General features: G+C 44.5%; 1 protein-coding gene and 1 long non-coding RNA gene across 5 annotated transcripts in view; one reads left to right on the top strand and one right to left on the bottom strand.

Moving 5' to 3' along the window:
* The window catches only part of PCCB (propionyl-CoA carboxylase subunit beta), a 32,795-nt gene that overhangs the window by 187 nt on the left and 12,994 nt on the right, over positions 1-19,614 (top strand). Inside the window, exons 1-8 of one of the 3 annotated variants that reach the window (XM_053986888.1) lie at positions 9,381-9,540; positions 11,187-11,306; positions 13,600-13,668; positions 14,724-14,780; positions 16,832-16,945; positions 17,927-18,037; positions 18,345-18,453; positions 19,346-19,466. In XM_053986888.1, coding sequence (XP_053842863.1) covers positions 9,382-9,540; positions 11,187-11,306; positions 13,600-13,668; positions 14,724-14,780; positions 16,832-16,945; positions 17,927-18,037; positions 18,345-18,453; positions 19,346-19,466 — 860 coding nt within the window. In that variant the 5' untranslated portion in view covers position 9,381. Of the gene's footprint in view, positions 1-9,380; positions 9,541-9,592; positions 9,744-11,186; positions 11,307-13,599; positions 13,669-14,723; positions 14,781-16,831; positions 16,946-17,926; positions 18,038-18,344; positions 18,454-19,345; positions 19,467-19,614 lie in introns of those variants that run through there. The other 2 variants (XM_053986890.1, XM_053986889.1) reach the window with 2 other exon arrangements.
* Positions 7-9,270, bottom strand: LOC128812465 (uncharacterized). Of its 2 annotated transcripts, XR_008438723.1 has the most exons (4): positions 8,691-9,270; positions 4,753-4,940; positions 4,206-4,326; positions 7-2,593 (listed from the first exon to the last, which is right to left on the bottom strand). It is a non-coding gene; the product is annotated as an uncharacterized LOC128812465 (long non-coding RNA). The 2 variants fall into 2 exon arrangements; XR_008438724.1 differs by lacking the exon at positions 4,753-4,940.

The following is a 19,614-nucleotide window of genomic DNA, read 5'->3' as shown; positions in this document are numbered from 1 at the left end:
GACCAAGATATAGGCACAGGCAGGACTTTTATGGAGGGAACTTGTTTTATTTCGTATGTAAGCACCACGGCCATTCCACAGACTTCCAGATCCTGTGTTGCAACACTGCCAGCACTATCGAGCAGCCCTCTCCCTGCTTCTGTGTTTGGTGTTTTGGGGAACTGCCTGACAGAGCTTCTCCTTTTTCCCACTTCGCCCTCTGTGTTCACTTAGAATTGCCCATGTGAAACTAATCAAGGAGTTCCACCTGGATCTTTTAGTTCCTTGTTCACTTCATGAATCCCCCAATCTTTCCAGCCCAACACAAAATGAGTGTACACACAAAATACAGGAATTTGGGTCTTGACTCCAAATACTCATTTAGCTCTTGTGGTCCTCACCAAGCAGCTCATTCCCCACTTGGCACTGTTCCCACATGGCCCAGGTATAGCCCGTGTGGGTGCATCTCCACATTACCATGCAGATCTACAATGCCCTTCTGCTTCCCAGCAAACACTCAGTAGCCATCTCTGGACTGTAACTCCTTGCACACATTGAATCCCCAACCTGACTTCACTCCAAGGCACAGCATCTTCATTCTCACTATCAGCCTGCTGTTACATTGCTTGTACAATGCCCAATTCCTTCTTCAGCTCACTGCCAGGAACACCTTCTGTGCTGAACCAAGCCAAAAGACTGAAATAACATCCAGAAAATTCCCACCATGTCCACATTCTCATACACACCTCCCTGTATCACGTCCTCTGCCAAACTCTGAACACTCTCAGCCCTTCCCAGCTCCCTCTCATGCTGCTCTGGCTCTTAGGCAAGGAACTCACTTGACACCCAACACCCAGAGTTTTACCAGTCTTGTCTAATTTCTGGGATACACTCCTTTAAGGTATCATCCACAGATTGGGATTCAGCAGTTGACAGCAGTAGGATTCCAGGGCCAAACCCCAATATCCCCATCCAGAGCATTAACCTGCACTATTCTGTCACTCACTGATGGAGCTAAATGCATAGCTCTGGATTCCACCTAAGAGCAATTGCAATCCTGGCAAGACAGATAATATTAACTCTCCTAGCTACAAAGAATTTTTGCTCTTGAAAATCAGGGTAATAATAGAATATGAAACTGCAAGAGTAGCAAGACTGACTAGGTCATACCTTTTAGACCAGAGGAAGGCCTTAGTACTTTTCTTTCCCCCATTATTGCTGGCTGATCTGCTGAATTTCACTTCTTTTCTATCCAGACCCTTGAGTTCATTTCCAATAGTGCAGTCCATGCAGCAGATATAATTCTTCTTGCCTCTGTTGATCATTTGTTCAGTCTGTCAGCATCACTATCCTGCTGGAGGAGTCCTGCTGTCTCAAGAGGGTGGGTTAGGGCCTCAGCTGTTTGTGACCACTGGGACAAGTGGGGTGGTGACAGTAACTGTGAGGGCTTGAGTGCCCCCCCAGCTCTGCAGCCTCACTGCCCCAGGGGTTGGCTCAGCCATGATGTGCTGCACCTGTGTGACCCCCATCAGGCTGCTGAAAAACAGCCAGGTGGGGAAAAGTTCCACTTGAGCCTTCTCTGCTGTGCCTTAGGAGCTTCTCCCAAGCATGAGAGCTAGTCTTTTGCTTCCTTGACTCTGTGTCTGCCCTGCTGGCTGCCTGCTTTGCCCTCGGACCTGTTCCTTGCTGCAGATGGCTGCTGCTCAAGGCCTCACCCTTCTCGCTGCTGCTGGCCCTGCTCTGCTCTCCTCACTCAGGTACTGTGGGACTCTTTCTTGTAGTTGGCACTGCTTCTCTGCCTGCCTTGCTCGTACCTCCCTGGCTCACCTTTCCCCCAGCAGCAGCCACCTTTGCTGCTCCCTCATGCTATAACTAACGGCGTTGTGGGACCGGTCTCCTTCCCTGGCCAGTGGGAGGTGCTTAAGTGCTTAACTTTGAACAGGCACTGAAACACTCTATAAATGATTGAGTAAATCTCCTTGTAGCTTAACTGGAAAATAAGGGTGAAATAAAAATGTTTTTTCATTTTCTAGTTTCTATCAATGCTCTGTGTTTGGGAAAAACTAGACTCCTTGTTCAGATTAGGTTAGAATAATGCCTATTAACTCTGCCAAACACAGATACCTGTGTTAATGGCCTAGGTCCTTGGGTGATAGTTTTTGATTCTTCCCTACAGCACTTGAACAGAATAAACATTTAGATCTCAATGAATAGTTCTTTGTAAATGTATATTAAAGAACGTGAGGTGTTCAGGTAACTCCCTGTGTTAAGTTCCTTCTGCTGTGGAAGTGGTACATCCTAAAGTGTCTGATAACTGTAGCACTGCATCTTTAAGAGAAAGGTATCAACTAAGTAGAAAAAAAAAATACAGGTCAGCACACAGACTGCCTCTGAAAGCTTGGATGTGACTAAAATAGTGAGGTTTTCTTGTTGTTTTGTTAGGGAGTTTGTTTTTTCCATCAGCTGGCTGCCAATGGCAAGCTTGTTTCTAATTGCTTGCTTGTTTGACTTGATGTAGGCTTCCTTCTGTGTCACTGCATTTTGAGTATCATGAGGCGAGGCAGGCTAAGACCAGAGGGATTGTTCCAACAACACAGTGTTTTCTGGGCTGATGCTATTAAAGAATTAACAAAGTAAATAGGTAATCACAGTAACTGCAGAAGAAAGGAACAAGAACCATCCCCCCCCCCAGCTTCCAAGAAAGACACAGATTGATTTTTGCTAGAAAGCAGTCAGAGGAGCTTGGGATGGCTGTCATAACTCTGCAAAGCCTGTGGCCCTTTGTTATGTGACCCATGGCTACCTGCTCACCCTTGTTACCATCCCAACGAGACACAGCTGCAGAGACCACTCCTGCAGTACAAGCTGCACAAATTCCCTTGTTTGTGCCTTTTTAATTTGCCTTGAATTTGTCTCATAGGATTGTCCTTTTAAGTTTTGTTAACTCCCAAATATTCCAGGGGGTGTCCAGCCATGACATGCCTTTGGAATCCTGGTAAAGCAGAGCATATTGGTACTCCCAGCCCATTGGTTTTGCCTCCCTTTTATATTCATGAACAAAGCATAGACTTCACCACTAGAACAAATTTTCACCTCAGTGTTCAAAAATATTATTTTTACATTGTTCCAGGTTGCTTACTAATCTCTTACCAACATCCCTCTGAGAATTGCTGGTTTTGTTTTGAGAGGTTCACACCCACAACACCAGGGACACACTTTTTTTTTTTTTTATTATAGGAGTGGTTGCAATGGCCCTCTCATTCAAGTTCACCTCCACATATGATAAAGCCAATTTCTGCTTTTTTATTTGGGCCTATTTTTTGCAAGCAGCTTTTTTTTCTTTTTGGTGGAAATGAAACAAAACAAAAAAGGTATCTCCATTATCAATCTTGAGACCTGGAATAGTGCAGTAGAACTTGTGTCTTTACCGGTAGGAGGAATTCCTTGTTCTAAGCCAGAACATTTCTTATCTGTTGTTGGATGTTGGAATATTCAATGCTGTACAGTTTTACAGCAGTGCCTGTTAGACCCACCAGCTCTTTGTAACTGTGTGTGAGGTTTTGTTTGCTTGGTGTTCTTTGGTATTTTTTAACCATCTACGTCCTTCAGAAACACCCAGCAAATAAACAGGAATCTATTTGTGGTTTAGAGTCACAAGGACCTGAGAAGGAATATTCCCCAACAATTTTAAGGTCCTTGGGATCTCAGTACAAACCCCACCCACTACATCACTATTGTTAAGGGGTTTGCTTATTATTCTCCACAAGCCAGTACCCCACAATTCATTTACTTCATTTGGGTGATATATTTGAAGGGAATTTTCATAGGATGAATTTGTAGGGCATGTCCTCCAGCATTTATTGTTCAGCACAGCTTTCTCTTTCAGTTCTCCCAGCCCTTCCCCAGTTTGAACCAGGCTAGTGGGTGTAGCTGCAATATCTTTTCTCCAGCTGTGTGAGAATGTCTGGCCTAATAATTGTTCTATTTGAATCAGCATCAAGTACATGCATTTTGCCTATCATATTAGATCTTTGGTAATCAAATTCCTCCTGTTGTTATTAAATTGTATAAGCAGAAGTCAAGAGGTACATCTGTGCAACTCTGAAGTTCTGTCAGGTAAGATCAAATCCCTCTTTTTCAGTTATTTTTGCCTTATAGTTTTACTTTCATGAACCATGTGAGTCAACTTTATATTGCAGCTTATGAAAAAAATCTGTTTAGCTTACCTTTCAAAAGGGTCACAACACAGATTCCCAATATGCATGTCAGAAGCATAGAATGAGAGCATTGATAGAGCTCACAGCAGTCCACCTCCTCACTGAAGCTGTTAATGTTTTTCTGATGTTGCTAAACAAAGAAATTAAAAGTTCTTTCTGGATATAGAGTTGTAAATCCAAAGACAGCTGTTGCTTGTTTAAGCTGGGGGTTCATGTTGGTTTCTATGTGCCAGGAAGCTCCTGTGCCCTCTGTCAGCCCAGGTGAACTCTACTCCTGCTGTAGCTCTTACACCTGTTTGCCAGCTCAGGTTTGGGAGGGGCATGTGAGCAAGTTCTGCATTTGCATAAACGAATTGGCATAATTGAGCTGGCTGTTGACTTTTGCTTCCAGGAGCATCGTGCTCTTCCCTACTGCCCTCTGAGCTGTGAGGTTGAGAAGTACTACAGAAACTCACACAGGGAGCCACTCATTCAAAAAAAAAAAAATAGCTTAGCGGTTTGTTTTACTGTTATGACTTAAGCAGGGATATTCTGGCCCTTCTCTTTTGTGGCTTACCTGTTAAGTGGGACAGAAGAGCTGCTGGAAAACACTGGCTTTACTTGTTTCCTTAACTGCTTTGTTCCCATCCAGACAAGTAAGTATTACTGTGACTTCCTAAAGGTGACTTCTTAGAACCATATGTCCTCTGTGCACCTCTTTTTTGACTAGAGCATTTCTGGTGTCCTGTAGTGAGAAGTCTTGTGCTTGATGACAGAGAGATGGTTAATCTCTGTGGTGCTTTTCCTTTTTTTGAAGCTGTAAGACTACAACTACATCTTTCAGTAGGTCCTTTGTAGTGACCTCCTGACAAACACTTCATCTTTACTCAGAAGTGTTCAACAGGCTTTTTTGAGAAACCAGTAAAGACTGATTATTTCACTGTATCAAAGAATATGAAGTTCTCCTTTTAACAATGCAATACAAGTATTTAATAGTTGATTAAAATATGTAATTCATAGAATATCTTTCTGAGACAATCTCATGTTGTGCAGCATGTCTGATGTAATCACAGCAGTTGCTTCTGGCCTTAGTATCTATAAATCCAGTTTTGGAGGAGATCTGCTCCTTTGGTGAGTGCCCAGCTCATCTCTGATGTGGGTTGTGAGCCTGGTCTAAACCTGTGCTTCCAGGAGTGCAGGAGCTCTGTCAGAACAGGACTCTCACTTTGGAACAGCCCAGAGCAAATAGAGATGATCTGGGATTAACACTAAATAGTTGAGCTGATTCTGAGCCAAACTGCTAATGCAGAAATACTGGTTCAACTCTGCATGTATTCCAGTTTAATTTGGGTTTAGGGATTATCCTACCATACATACGAGAAGAATGTGCCTCTTACACACCTGAGTTACCCCTCTGATTTAAACAGATCAGCTGACTTTCACCTTGGGTGGTTCCCTAAAGGAATACAAATTTGATAATGGAACTGAGTTTTATTTCCCACTTCTGTTTACCAAAACCAAGCACAAATTACTATTTCACTGAATATGAAAAAAATGAATATCAGGAGACTATTCTCTCATGGTTTAAAGTCCTCTTGTAACTGAATTTGGCCTCTAAATACTTGCTCCTCTTTCACTGATTTGCATTGTGGGGACTTCTTGAGAAACTGCCTGGAGAATTTTCAGTTTCTGATGCATCCTTGGGACAATCTCTAGCTTGACAATTCTAACAATATTGGACTGTACGAATGACTATCAGAATTGAGTCTAGTATCCCACTTCCAAAAGCAGGCAGTGACAAATATGTAGGGATATTTTCCTAGCATACTCTTCCAGCAATTTGTGTCTTGGGGACCTACAGAGAGACTAGCAGCTCCTTTCATTTTATATTCCTAGGTAGATTCCTTCTTACTGTATCCAGGACCTTTTGACTCTTTGGCTGCTATTGAAAATGGAGCTGATGTTTTTGCAGGGTTATTGTGAACTTGTTCCTTTTGTGAACAGACATGTATTCTTGGGGTTTGGTTTTCCCCAGTGCATCTTAACATCCACTTGAATTACATTTCTCTCTGAGTTCTATGAAGTGAATTCCTTTTAATCTAATGACAACTTAGTTTCAAGAGCTCCTAATCTGCGATATTCTCAAAGGCCTCTGGAAATCTGAGTTCTGATTTGAACAGGATCTCCGTTTTATATGTTTGACTCCACTAAATAAAGCCACTAGATGTGCATGGCAGGAATCTCTATACAAAATCTCTGCCAACTGCTCCCCAGTATGTCCTGTTTATGTGTTTGCTAATACTGGGTTTTGTGGGTTGGGTTGGTGGACTTTTTGGCATTTTGCTTCATAATTCATATTGGACTTACAGGTTTAAAGTTTTCTTAGGTCCATTAATGCCTCTCTTAAAAACTGACATTGCACTAGCCACCTCCCATAGGAGTTTTTAGAAAGAGACTTTAAATTTAAGCAAGTTATCTCTGAAGGACCTTATAACACTGAGGTGAAAACAGTTTGGTCCTGAAGGATTTGTTCTATAACTTAATCTTCTACTCTTTGGGGGTGAAACAGGACCTTCAGTGTACCCAGTAAACATTCAAGTAAAAACCTAGGAAAACCAGGCTTTTTAGCTAAGAAATCTTCTCAAGTTCCTTTGCACTGGATTCAGATAAAACAAACCAAAAATAATAATTATTTTTTCTGTGGGATAGTCTGAACAATCCCTTTAATCTTGGCTTGTCTTATTGCCAGAATCTCTGGCGTGCTTCCTTCTTAAGTATTTGAAAAAGAATTCACTAATATTCATACTTCCAGCAAGTTGCTCCTAAAAGAATTTTTTGGCCTCTTCCCCCTCTTTTTTTAATATGTAACCTCCAATTCTTGACAATTCTGTCTCCCCTTCTACTCTTCTATTGGGCAGAACTTCAACTATCCAAAGAATGCCCTTTTGCCTCTGCTGGCTCCCCCTGCCATGCTAGCCTTGTCTTCCAGGATAGAGGCTTTTTGAAACCCCTTTGTTCCCAGAATGCAGATTCCCAACCTCTTTTGCATGTGACCCATGTTCTGAATAATGGTTATTTGAATTTCTGAAGTTGCGGAGTTGCTCTTTTGAGTGTATTTTTAATGAAGAAGCTATTGCAGGCAGCCTGAGTGATGCTGAACCCATCTGAGGGGGGGCAGTGGAGACTTTTGCTTCAAATATCTGTGGTCTGATTTTTCCCTGGGCTGTTTTGTGACCAGGAGAAACTTCCTGAGTGGGGAAGGTGAAATGCCTGTTTGGCTGCTGTCAAGGAGCAGCTATCTCACAGATAGGTCAGGAATGCAGCTGGCATCCTGCAGCTACTCTGGCTGGGGGCTGAAACAGCCTCCTGCTCAGCAGTGTGTGGGCTGAGCTACTTGATGCCTTTCTTGTCCTGATCTTCATTGCCAAAATCTCCCCAGGCCTTTGTGCTTGCAGACAGGGCTCAAGGAGAGTGCTCCTGTAGTGGGGGGGGGTGGTTGAGACAGCAGCTACTGAGAGTTTGACACATTCAGGGGGACCAACCAGGATGACCCAGGTGAGTGGAGAGAGTTGGCAAGTGATGCCACCATTATCCTTGAAAGGTCATGGAGATCAGGGAGATCCTTGATGGCTGGGGAAAGCCTGGGGTTACTCCCATCTACAAAAAGCCTGGGACTGTCAGATGATCCCCCTCAATTTGGTCTGGGAGGAAAGCCATGGCACAAGTGTTCTTGGCTGCCTTTTGTGGTCACATGCAGAAAGTGATTGGGAATAGCCAGTATAGATTAACCAGGAATAAATTGCGTGACCAACCTCAGTGCCTTCTAGTGACAAAGTGAGGTTCTGTGGATGAAGAAAGAGCAGTGTATGTCAGACGTCTTACCCTGGGAGAGCTTTCTGACAGGATCTCTTGCTATGCAGCTGTGTCTAATCTAGCACATCAGGGTGAGGAGGGCAGCATGATGGTAAAGGGCTGGAGCACTTGCCCCAGGAGGAGAGGCTGGGGGACTGGGCTTTATCTTTGTTAGCCTGGAGTGGACACCGGGGACATCCCTGGCAGCTGCTTTCTGGTACTGGAGAGCCTATGGCTGTCACCTCACTAACCCCTCCTGGCTGAAGTGCACAGGCAGAGGACAAGAGGCAGCTGTCCTAAACTGAAACTGAGCAGGTTGCTACTGAGTAGAATGAGTTGGGGGCAATCAGTTCCCCATGGAGCCAGTCAGGCACTGGAACCAGTACTGGGACAGGTGTGCCAGCCTCTGTCCTTGCAGACTTTTAAGATCCAACTGACAAAAGCCCTAAGAAAACTGGTATGAATTCAGTGCTGAGTCTGTTTTGAGTAGGACGCTGGACTGGAGCCTAAGAGCCCTTTCAAAATGAGTTATCGTACAACAGCTTGTAGATGCTATGTAATCCAAGAATTTCCATTCTTGGAGATTCCTCAGACTTGCGGTATCTACAGGGCCATGCCCATGCATTTCATGTGTGGTATGTGCACACTTACGGCAATACTCACCTCGCCCTGCTTGGAGCTGGCCGGTGGTTTGTTGGTGGTCGGTGTCGGAGGCCTACAGGGGTAACAAATGATCCGCTGCACAGATGGCTGCGCCTGCACACTGGAGAACTGCCTGGGAGGCGATGACATCAGATCTCTGGATTGCGGATACACTGCAGCTCGGGCAATCGCTGTGTGCGCTGCGTATTCCCCGCACGTCCTGGCCCACTCCCTTCTCACGGGGTCTCCGTTTGCCTCCTCCGTCGCAAAGTGTGCCGTGACAAGAACCACAGTGCCTCTTCATAGGAGGCGGCAGGGAATCGGTGCCGCTGTGTCACAAGGACTGTTTTCCTAACAAATACTTTCTGGCATTTGAAACAAAGAGAGGACAGCTAATCTTGCGAGCTGACACCTCTGCTTGCCTTCCCCACTTCAGAAGCGCCACAAATGTCTCCGCCACGCAGGAAAGGGGGAAAAGCTGATGCATTTTCCCGCTGGTCTCTGCGCACAGGCAACAGCGATGAACAATCTGGCCGCGGAGGGCTGGGCTCGGGCAGCGGCCTGCGCCGGGCCCGGTGCTGGCAGCGGCCCTGCCCGGGCCTCCCGGAGCCGTGTGCCCCGCACCGCCCGGCCACAGTCGCGACACCCGGGCGGCGGTGCGGGGCCGGGGCCGGGCCGGGCCGGGGCGGGCGCGCAGGCGCAGCGCCGGGACATGGCGGCCGTGCGGGTGCTGCGGCGGGCGGTGGGGTTGTGCCGGGGCCGCGCCGCCTCGGGGACCGGCCCGGCCGCCGTGCCCCAGCGCATCGAGGAGAAGCGCCGCGCCGCGCTGCTCGGCGGCGGCCAGGCCCGCATCGACGCCCAGCACAAGCGGGTGAGCTCAGCAAAGGTGGCCGGAGGGGACAAAGCCCTGTCCCGCTGCCGCCGGGAGCACGCTCGCCGGGGAGGGCAGGCCGTGCACGGCGGGGCTCTGCTCGGCTCTGGGGACTCGCGGGTTTGCGTGGCACCTGCACCTTTTCCCCTTTGCGGAAAGCTTTCCTCAAGCAGCACTTAAGACTGCATTGCCTGTTATTCTAGGTAAAAGAAAGAACAATTGCTTTACTAATTCCTTTACCTCAGAGTGGCCACCGAGGTTGGCGGCAATATGTGTGAGAGGTAGTGTAGACAGAAGTTGCAGCTTCTGCCTGTCAGTGTATGGTAAATCAGTTCTAGGTTGCTTAACACTTCTGAGCAACAGCTTCATCTTCACACCGCTGTTGCAAATTTAAGCTGATCTCTGAGATGAGAGCAAAGAGAAGAGTGGATATAAGGCAGAGGAAAAGACAGGTGGGAGGGATGACAACAGGTGGGTTTTTAGTCTCCTGCCTCTGTCGTTAAAGAATGTAGGCAGTGCTGATGGGGGTGGCAGCAGAGGTTTCCTGTTTCTGTTTATTTGCTTCTTGCTGGGACCCCTTTTCAGTGTGGTGCAAGGTGTCAGGTGGTTTGTAGGCATCAAGGAGGTGGGGATGGCGATTCCCATGAAGGCTCCCTCAGTGATCAGTCTGTCTGTCAGCTGTGTCCCTCCCCAGGTATACAACACCTGAAGAGAGTTCAGTCTGGCTGAGTTACATTCAGGACACTGACACATCCATATACAGCACTTCTGCACGTCTAGGGCCTCGAACAACTTACGTTTTATAGAAACTAAAACTTTGGCTTATGTTAGGCTTTCCTGCATTTGCTGTTTTTCATGAGTTTTTTGGCCTACTGGTCAGATATTTTGTAGAAGCAGAGCTGTGTAATAATGTCATGTTGATGCAGGGTCACATCATCCCCTAAAGGAGACAACCCAGGTGCCCTGCCGTTTGCAGACAGATACTTACCATGGTTGGAAAAAACAGATTTGTTTGGTAGATTAAGATATAAATAACTGCAGTCATTTTTTACTACATAACACTGAGCAAGCGACATGTATATCTGGTCAATTGATTCTGTTCTTGGCCCTTACCCTACTTTTGCCTGTAGTAGTGTCCAGCAGGAAAAAAACCAGAAGGATTTTGTCAGGAGATCCCTGCAGGCTGGGAGTCACACTTCCTCTTCCCTCTTATTTACTGCAATCAAATAATATTTGAGTGTAATGAATTGAACCCTGGGCTGTTGGGGAGGACTGGTCTAGCTATGGAAGGGCTCCTGGTTAAGAATAGAAAAAAGGCCTTAGTAGCAGCATTTAAATGTGTAAGCAGAAATAGCTGTGATGCATTTATATTCTGTTTAAAAGTCTCTGAGATTGTTTCCTTTCTCCTGTGGTACTGCTGCTCCAACAGTCAGCCTTCTTTTCAGAGTCTGGCTTGCATTGGGTTTGTTTTTGAGGAGGATAATCACTGCACAGGCTGTTTCCAGCTTTAGGGGCCTGCAGTTGCTTAATGGACCCTGTGTAGCAGATCAGGTGAGGTTTTGCTTGATTAAACTGCATGTGCTGGGGGTCAGCAAACAGCCACAATCACCTGGTGGCTCTGTTAATTGTTGCTTGCTCTGTTTCAGGGAAAGCTGACAGCAAGGGAACGAATTCTGCTGCTGTTGGACCCCGACAGTTTTGATGAATATGACATGTTTGTGGAACACAGATGTACTGACTTTGGGATGGACTCTAGTAAGAATAAGGTAGTTTTATGTCATATATCTCTTGTTTCAGAGTCCTCTGCTGTGCAGCCAGCCCACTGGTTGAAAATGGGCTATCCACACGTGATTTTTACTATTTGCTTTCTTTTTATGTATAATTTTGTTTTGTAAATTTGCTCTTACTGCTGTTTCCATTTAACAGCTTACAGAGTTTTCTGTTGTCTAAACTTGATACCTTTTTTATAAGGTCATCTATTTGGTTCAAATAACTTCCTGGGAATTGTCTTAGATTTGCATTTTAAACAGTAGAGGAGGCTGCAGAGCTTTGTTGGTGCAATTTTGTCAATCAGATTAGATACAAGGAACAAATCGAGGTAGATGCTTCTGCTTCCCTACAGATAGGATTAGAGTTACTGGATGAAACAACTCGGATCTATAATTATGCCAGCCAGACTATTACAGTCATAAAATCCTTGAGGGCTTTACAATCTGATCTGGATGTTTAGGAGTCCCATTATTTGTACTGCTTTGTTAGCCATTTGCACCCTGCTTGCTAAGGCACTTTCTGGACTTGTGGTCTTGTATCCTAAACCAGCATGGTACAGGGAGTTCCACACACACAGGGAAAATCTGTGTCTCCCCAAAGTCTCTCACCATAATGTTGATGCCTGATAATGCTGTACCTGGGAAAAGTGTCCTGCTGTGGTTTGGTAGAAGGGACCAGTGAGCTGCTGGGATGTCAGTGGCTGGTGCTGATGTGCCTGTTCACTGTGAATCTTCCTGTAGCCAAAGGCTGTTTCCTGTGGGTTGTTGGTGTAGGGTGAGGAGCTGCTCTGTGTGTGCCCTGTGCTGCACACAGTGGCTACAGCTTCTGTTTGTGCAGTTCTTAAACCAGTTCATTGGGTTTCAGTCCTTCAGGTTGTAGGATTGCAGCCTGTGGATGAGAGAGGGGACAGCAGGGTTCCAGCAGGGCTGCTGGGAACGACAAAGGTGAAGGTTTGTTTGTGGTGTTGGAGGGGAGGCTGATGACACTTGGTGCTGGGAAGGATGTTGTGTTAGACCACCTCCCCTGTCAGGGGATAGCAGAGCAATCATCTTTTTTCCTCTATTTTTTTTACTCTGTTCCCCAGCAAACTCAAGTAACTGCCTGTGTTGCCTCTCATTGTTACTCCATGCTGCATCTCACACTGTTGATAACAAATTGCTGTTTCTGAAAATAGGAGGAGCAGCAGAGTCCCGAGTGTGACAAGAGGGTTAATTTTTTCCCTTGTGCTTCAGATTTTACCCTTCAGTGAGCTGCAGATTATGTTTACAGAGCACAGTTTCACAACAGATGACCTAACTGTGGCCACTGAGCTGGAATATTAGTTTAGCATTGGATTTCTCAGAGTCCCTGGAACTTTCTGAGGATAGGGTAGGACTTGAGCTCACATCCAGGCTGCTCTGTGGGCTGCTGGGGCTTTTGAGAGTCACCTGCATGTGGCAGTGGCTGAAGTACAGGTGTGTGCTGCTGTTCTGTGTGCCAGGGGCTTAGAGCAGTGCTGTGTGTGCAGCCTGAGAAGAGGCACCAGACAGGTGTGACCTTCCTGATAACAGACCACCTGGGCATAAATGGTCCTTAGCGTGGGTCCTGCACCACACACTTCCCTTTTTCCTTTCTTTTTTTTTTTTTTTTTAATACTAAACAACAAAAAGCACTTCAGTGCCTGAAATTCCCTTTTTTACTGACAACCCAGTAAAGTTCCTTTCCTACTGTTGTCTTGAAAGACTTCTATATATTTTCTTTACTAGAAAGTGATACAGTATAGATGAAGCACATTTTAAGACTCTCAGGCTCCATTTCCTTGGCCAGCTCTTTCTTCCCTTATTTACATGGTAAAAAATGGGACAGGGCAAGCTCAAACATTTGAGGTGACTGTAATTATATTTTTGGACCTGTCCAGGGTTATTTTTTGTCCTGTATCAGCATCTCAGAGGTTTGTGCATTATGTCCATTCTTTCAAAAACATCAGCTAGTCCTGATAAAAGGTGCATCCTATCCTATCTCTGAAGGCATGATTTGCCTTTACTCCAGATGTGCTAAATTTGAAGGGAAACTGCTAAGTTCACTAATCTTTACTCTAATGCATAATGAATATGTGATATTACCACTAGTTTTCCTTCTCACAGTTGGGGAGAATTTTTGTGGAGCCCTCACTGCAGACATAGAAGATGAGACTTCCCAGGAAATCAGTCTTTGCTTTGTCTTAGTAGGAGTTTGTGAAAATTTTAGTAGACATCATAGTTGCTTTGATTTTTCTATTATTTTCAATGAATTTATCTGTTTTTAATGCAGTATCCTGGTGACAGTGTGGTGACAGGCCGTGGACGGATTAATGGGAGACTAGCCTATGTTTTCAGTCAGGTAAAGTTTTACTTGTTCTTAAGTAGTGTGAACATATTTCAAAGGATAAGTTCACAATAGTTCAGCGTGGCCATATACCTGTGGGAGGAAGCAGAGCACTCTCAGATAAGAAGCAGCAAAAAAGCATGTGATAGAAAGCATATAAATAGATAAAATATACTTTTTTGTTAAAATACATTTTTTATATTAAAATAAAAGTATTTCAGACAAAACATCTTAGGTAGAGACTTATCTTGGTCGCTCATTGTAAAAGAAAGGCTTTCTTTCAGATCATTACTAACTGCTGCTCTGTTCTGGGCCACAAAGTAGCCTTTGTTCTGCTTGCTGTCATGGCCAAAGTGGCTGTTGCTGTGTTACCTTGGAGCAAGGCGTACACTCTGCCTTTTTTATCTTGGATGTGTGCTCCTTCCAAGGAGAGACCCTGTTACATGGGCCTGAACATGTGGACAGGAGCCAAACACAGACCTACATTTTAGAACACAAGTAGGGGGCAGTTTTTATAGTAATAGAATTTAAGAGTGCCCCTCCATGATACACCCCTCCCTTTTTATATTTAAAAACCTTTTTCCCTCCAAATTGAGCTACCTCCTGAGATGCTGAACCTTTTTGGTTCAAATGTTAGTCATAGCCATGCTGTCTCTGTCCACACAGTTTTTGGGACTTCTTTGAGAGTAAGACTCAGTGGGAATGCAGCAGAGAAACTCCCCAGGAGCTGGCTCTGTTTGTGCCAGTAGGTGTCAATATCCTCTTTTTCTTCTGGGTCAGTCCTAGGGCCTGTTAGAGATTTTTCTGCTTAGGCATTTTGGCTGACATAGTCCCTACAGCACCCCTTGGACATAACTCATAAGTCTAGAATGGTGACTGGTGTCTGGGTTTGTATTTCCTCCTTGTAAAGGAGGCTGGGATCATCTGCAGGCTGCACTGAGGGAGTCAGTTGTTTTGAAGCAGCATAACAAATACAGAGCACTGTAGGTTTATATTATTTACTAGCAAAAGTTGACAGCATTTTACTGAAATTATTCTTTCCCTAATCTGAAAATTTGCTTTACTTTCAGGATTTTACTGTATTTGGAGGCAGTTTATCTGGAGCTCATGCCCAGAAGATCTGCAAGGTAATATGGCACAGAAGAAAACCAAAAAAATTGTCAGCATTCTTTTTTCAGTCTGTTGTGATTACGACTTTGGAGAAAATGTTTGGTGACTGACTTTAGTGGGCTCTGACGTGTGCCATGCCTGAGACTAGTGCCTCTGGAAACTTTTTGAGTGTGAGTGAGCTTTTCCAGGTAATACTCACTTTGTTATATTAAGTTCTGTCTTCTACTCTACTGCAAAGGATGAGAGACTTGCAAGTACAAACATAAATTAAGTGCTCATTGTCCACTGGAGAAAAGAGGAATTAATTTGGAGAAACTTCTTCCTCTAAACAGTGTGCTGTGAAAGTGTGTAATATTTAAGAAAAAGCAAATGTAACAAGTAAACAGCCTGAAGATAAACAGTTTTACAACTTGGAGGTCACCTTGACCCTGAGAGTTTCTCTTATCAGACACTTGTGGCTATTTATTTCTATTTGTCTGCTTGTCTTGCTAGAAGAGTTTTTGAATCCCAGGACTGGGTAGACAAGAACTCTTTCATGCATGAGTGTTGAGTGGTGTGAACTGGGAAACCTTCTTGAATTTTCTTGCCATGGAATCAGAAACAAGGTTTTTGTTGCACAAGGCCTTTTATGCTGTGGAAATAACTGCTGTTTGGCATAGGCTCCTCAGGAGTCTGTGGATATAAAACTGGAAAACATGAAGACTTTGGGCTAGATAACAACTATTTGCTTTTACCAGGTCTTGATACTGGGAAGGACTTGAATTACCCTTTCACACTGGAGCTTTGTGATGTCTGTACTGGGGAGGGATGCAATGGCACTGGAATGATGGGAGGCTTTCTGGTGGGTTTTCTTTGATCTCTTCTCTCTAAAGCAGCAGGGTCTGATCAGAGCTAGAGAAAATGTGGGTCCTTCCTGGTTGGTGCTGTTCTTGGTGGGCTCCAAAGCTGGAAGGCTCTGGGGGCATCAGTTGCTTTGGGGCTCAGTCTTTGGTATGTGTTTTAGGAAGAACTTGGAAGAGCCTTGGGAAAGAAGGTCCATATATAGGTCCCTGGAAAACAGCAGAACGTGTCAGTGAATTCTAGGGCTGTACAGAGGTTCTGTTTGGGCTGGAGTTTTGAGTCTCCGGAGAGACTCAAAACCACTGACTTGAGTGGCACCAAGTGTAGTTTCTGTGTTTCTAGGCAAGATAAAATTCAAGGTTGATACTACAAGCACTCTGAAAGATGAGACTGGAATTGTAAATCACTTAGCAAGTTAAAGATTGTCTGAAATAATTTTAATGCAATGATTGAAAGGGCAGGAAAAGCAACTTCAAAATGCAAAATGGGGATTAACTGATGTTTTACAAAAATTATTTAGGAGCTAAAGCAGAACTTGATGTTAAAACAGATCTTAACATAATGTACCAGTGCTGTAGTGTTATGAAAATGGCAGGCATTTTACTGGAATTCAATAATCAGGAATATTTTGTGCAAGAAATGTAAGGAATTCAGTCCTCCTACTTAAGGCTCTGTTATAGTATTGTGTATGGTCTTGACCAAACCAAAGTGATCAGAGCTCTAGAAAACAGGATGTGGGACTGAATTGATGGTGCTTAGCCTAGAAACATGAAAAGCAATATGAAGACTGAAGAGAGATTTGAGGTACTTGAATGTTCACAAAAGTAAAGGCCAAGAATACCTTATTGCTCTCCCTCACTGCTGTGTATCAAGACAAATGTAATGTTTAAATTTCTGGAGGAAAGATGTAATTTAGTCCTCCCAAAGAAGTTCTAAAAAGGGTAATCAAGCATTAGAATATACAGCTTAGAGAGATTCCACAGCCACCACTGCAACAAACTTTGAAGGGTAGATGAGACATATCTGAGGGGATGTTTGAGGTGCAGTTGAGGCCCCTTATGAACAGGGAGGGGCCTCAACTGCACAGGCCCCTCTCCTGTGACTGTGTCACTTACACTGCTTTATCCAAATCCAGTGCTGAGTGTGGAGATGCCCAGCTGGGAAAACAGATATTTTTTTGGGTTCAGCTTAGCTGGGTCAATACTGAGGAGTTTGTGTTCATCACTAGATCATGGATCAAGCTGCCATGGTTGGAGCACCTGTGATTGGGCTGAATGACTCTGGAGGAGCCCGTATCCAGGAGGGAGTGGAGTCCTTGGCAGGCTATGCAGACATATTTTTGGTGAGTTGACTGCTGGATGGACAGGGAGTTTGACATCCTCAAAGGTGGGAAAAACATGCAAGTGGGTGTTTGTAAGTAAATGTTAAGGTTATTGTTCTGTTTCAACCAATGGATAAAACAGACTCAGACATTAGTTCTTTTCTTGGATTTGGGCAAATGTACCCATGTCTTAAACAAGGGTCATGCTGAGCTCTGTAAAGCTCTGTGATCCAATGTGTAGTGAGAATGGGGATGTCCAATGTTGATTGTTCTGGTGAAGGTTTTATGTCCTAGAGGATTTTTGTGGTTAATACAAGAATTTTTCCCCTAGGCATACTGCTGCTCATTTTTTCACAGAAATTACATTCTTTTGTATGCTGCTAAAATACTTTGCATCAAATTGAGTGCACAGAACACTGTCCTTTCAGTAGGAAAGCAGGTGGGATGTCAGGTCAGTCAGATGCTGATAGGTTTTGGGGTGGTGCAGTCTGGAAGGAACAGTTCCAGAAGTTATTGTGACCCAGTCAAGCAACAAGCAGTATAAGTGGTTTTTTGGACAACACACCATCCATGTTGGACAGCAACCATTCACCTTTGTGTAAAACTCAAGCCAGTGCAGAAACATGATTTAAAAAAAATCCCTCCCCAGCTGGTCAGTAAGCTTACTTCTACCTCTGAGTACAGTCTACCTCCATATTGAAATGTCAGGGACATCCACTCCTTCCTATCCAGGCTTGGTGCAGTTTTTGCCCTGGCAGCATCTGTTGAGGTGGCTCATGTTATCTCCTTTGCAGTCATTGCATGGTATAGGGAATCAACTGTATGGGAACAGAAATAACAAATTAGTTTTGGTTCAATTTGCATCAAGATATTATCTCCAGATATTTGTCTGCCAGTAGATTAAACAGTCCTGTTTGTGATGGTGAATTTTTGCAGAATCTGGGCACAGATTTAAAGATGCACTTCTTTGGTAAAACCAGGTTTTTTTTTTTCCTTTTTCAGAGAAATGTTTTGTGTTCTGGTGTCATTCCCCAAATCTCCCTCATCATGGGTCCTTGTGCTGGTGGAGCTGTATATTCTCCTGCCTTAACTGATTTCACATTCATGGTGAAGGTAAGGGTTTGTCCTGAGCTGCTGCTGGTGACACTGATCACACACTAAGTGACCACATGGGAATGGGTATTTTCCAAGATGATCTCCTGCTTTGGATTTTTATTTTGCATGAAAAGTTGAGAAGAACTTTCCCAAATAACTTGTGGAAAATTGCATTTTCAGTGGATTTTTAATGCAATGCAGCCTTTTTTAGAAGTTTGTCCCCCTTCTTATTTTAGGGGAAGTCTCTAGAGGCTGTGGCTGTTCCTTAGGTGCTTTTGCAGCTTGGCAGTAGCATTCACAGTTTCTGCTTTTCCCCTTCCCCCAGGACACATCCTACCTATTTATCACCGGGCCTGACGTGGTGAAGTCTGTCACCAATGAAGATGTCACCCAGGAGCAGCTGGGGGGTGCAAAGACACACACTACAGTGTCTGGTGAGAGCTGGGGGCTTTACTGAACATGCTTACTGTGCTCAAAGAAAATGAGAGTGCTTCTGGCTAAACAGCCCATTGGCCAATGCTGACGAGTCTAAGGGACAAAGCTCTGCCTAAGCACAGGATCTGACTCTGCATCTGCTTTCCTGCAGCTCCTGTTTAGTAACAGAACACAAAAGAGGGAATGTGGGAGAGTTCTGGGATTTGGAAGAGAAAGTAGCAAACCCACAAAATATGCTAGAAGTGGGAAGATTGTCAGGGAGTAGGGCTTAGTGAAGTCTGCCTGGGGTGGGGTTTTTTTGTTTGTTGTCCAGACATTTGCATGGGTTGAAAGATTCTCAACAGTCCCTTGTTTGCTCACTAATGTAATTGATTGAACTGCTATAAACCAAGTGGCAGTGTGAGCTGAAGCACTTCTTCCCTTTTTTCCCCTCTGTGAAAACATCTGTGAGTCATGAATCTTCTCAAGACTCAAATGATTGTGGAATCTCAAATTCTGTGTGAACTGAGCTGATGATGAACTGAAACCACACACACAGATGCTGCCCAGATCCAGCCCTTTTATAAAAAGCACTTGTAGTTCAACACTTGGGTGCAGCACCTGATCAGAGTTCCAGAAGGCTGGAGTCCAGGTAGGGCTGTGCCAACTGATAAACAGCTTCACATTATTTTAAATATGAGGTCAACAATCCAGACCTGTTCTGGAGGAAGTCTGACACAGCACATGTTTTCTAGATATCTTTAGCTGGTCAGATTTGATGGCTTAAGACTCCTGATTGTTAATAGCTCAAGCTTAGAGTCCTGCTGTTGCTTATTTCTATCTTTATTGGTATGTATTTGGAAAGGAAAGCTTGCACAATGATTTCATACCTGCTTTGCTGTGTCTGTGCAGGAGTTGCACACAGAGCCTTTGAGAATGACATCGATGCTCTGCTGAACCTCCGAGAGTTCTTTAATTATTTACCCCTGAGCAACCGGGATCCAGCTCCAGTCTGCGAGTGCCATGATCCCAGGTAAGGGGAGCCTGGCTGAGCTCAGTGCTCTCTGAGCACTGCATTTCATGGCTTCTCTGGCTTAAGGGGCACAGAGACATGGGTGTTCTGTGCCTGGGATCTTGGCAGGTAATTCTGCATTCTGCTATGTGAATATGGGAAGTGTTCC

Source organism: Vidua macroura, chromosome 10 (genome assembly GCF_024509145.1).
Source record: "Vidua macroura isolate BioBank_ID:100142 chromosome 10, ASM2450914v1, whole genome shotgun sequence".
In the NCBI taxonomy this organism is placed as follows: domain Eukaryota; kingdom Metazoa; phylum Chordata; class Aves; order Passeriformes; family Viduidae; genus Vidua; species Vidua macroura.
This window is presented reverse-complemented; position numbering and strand designations above follow the sequence as displayed.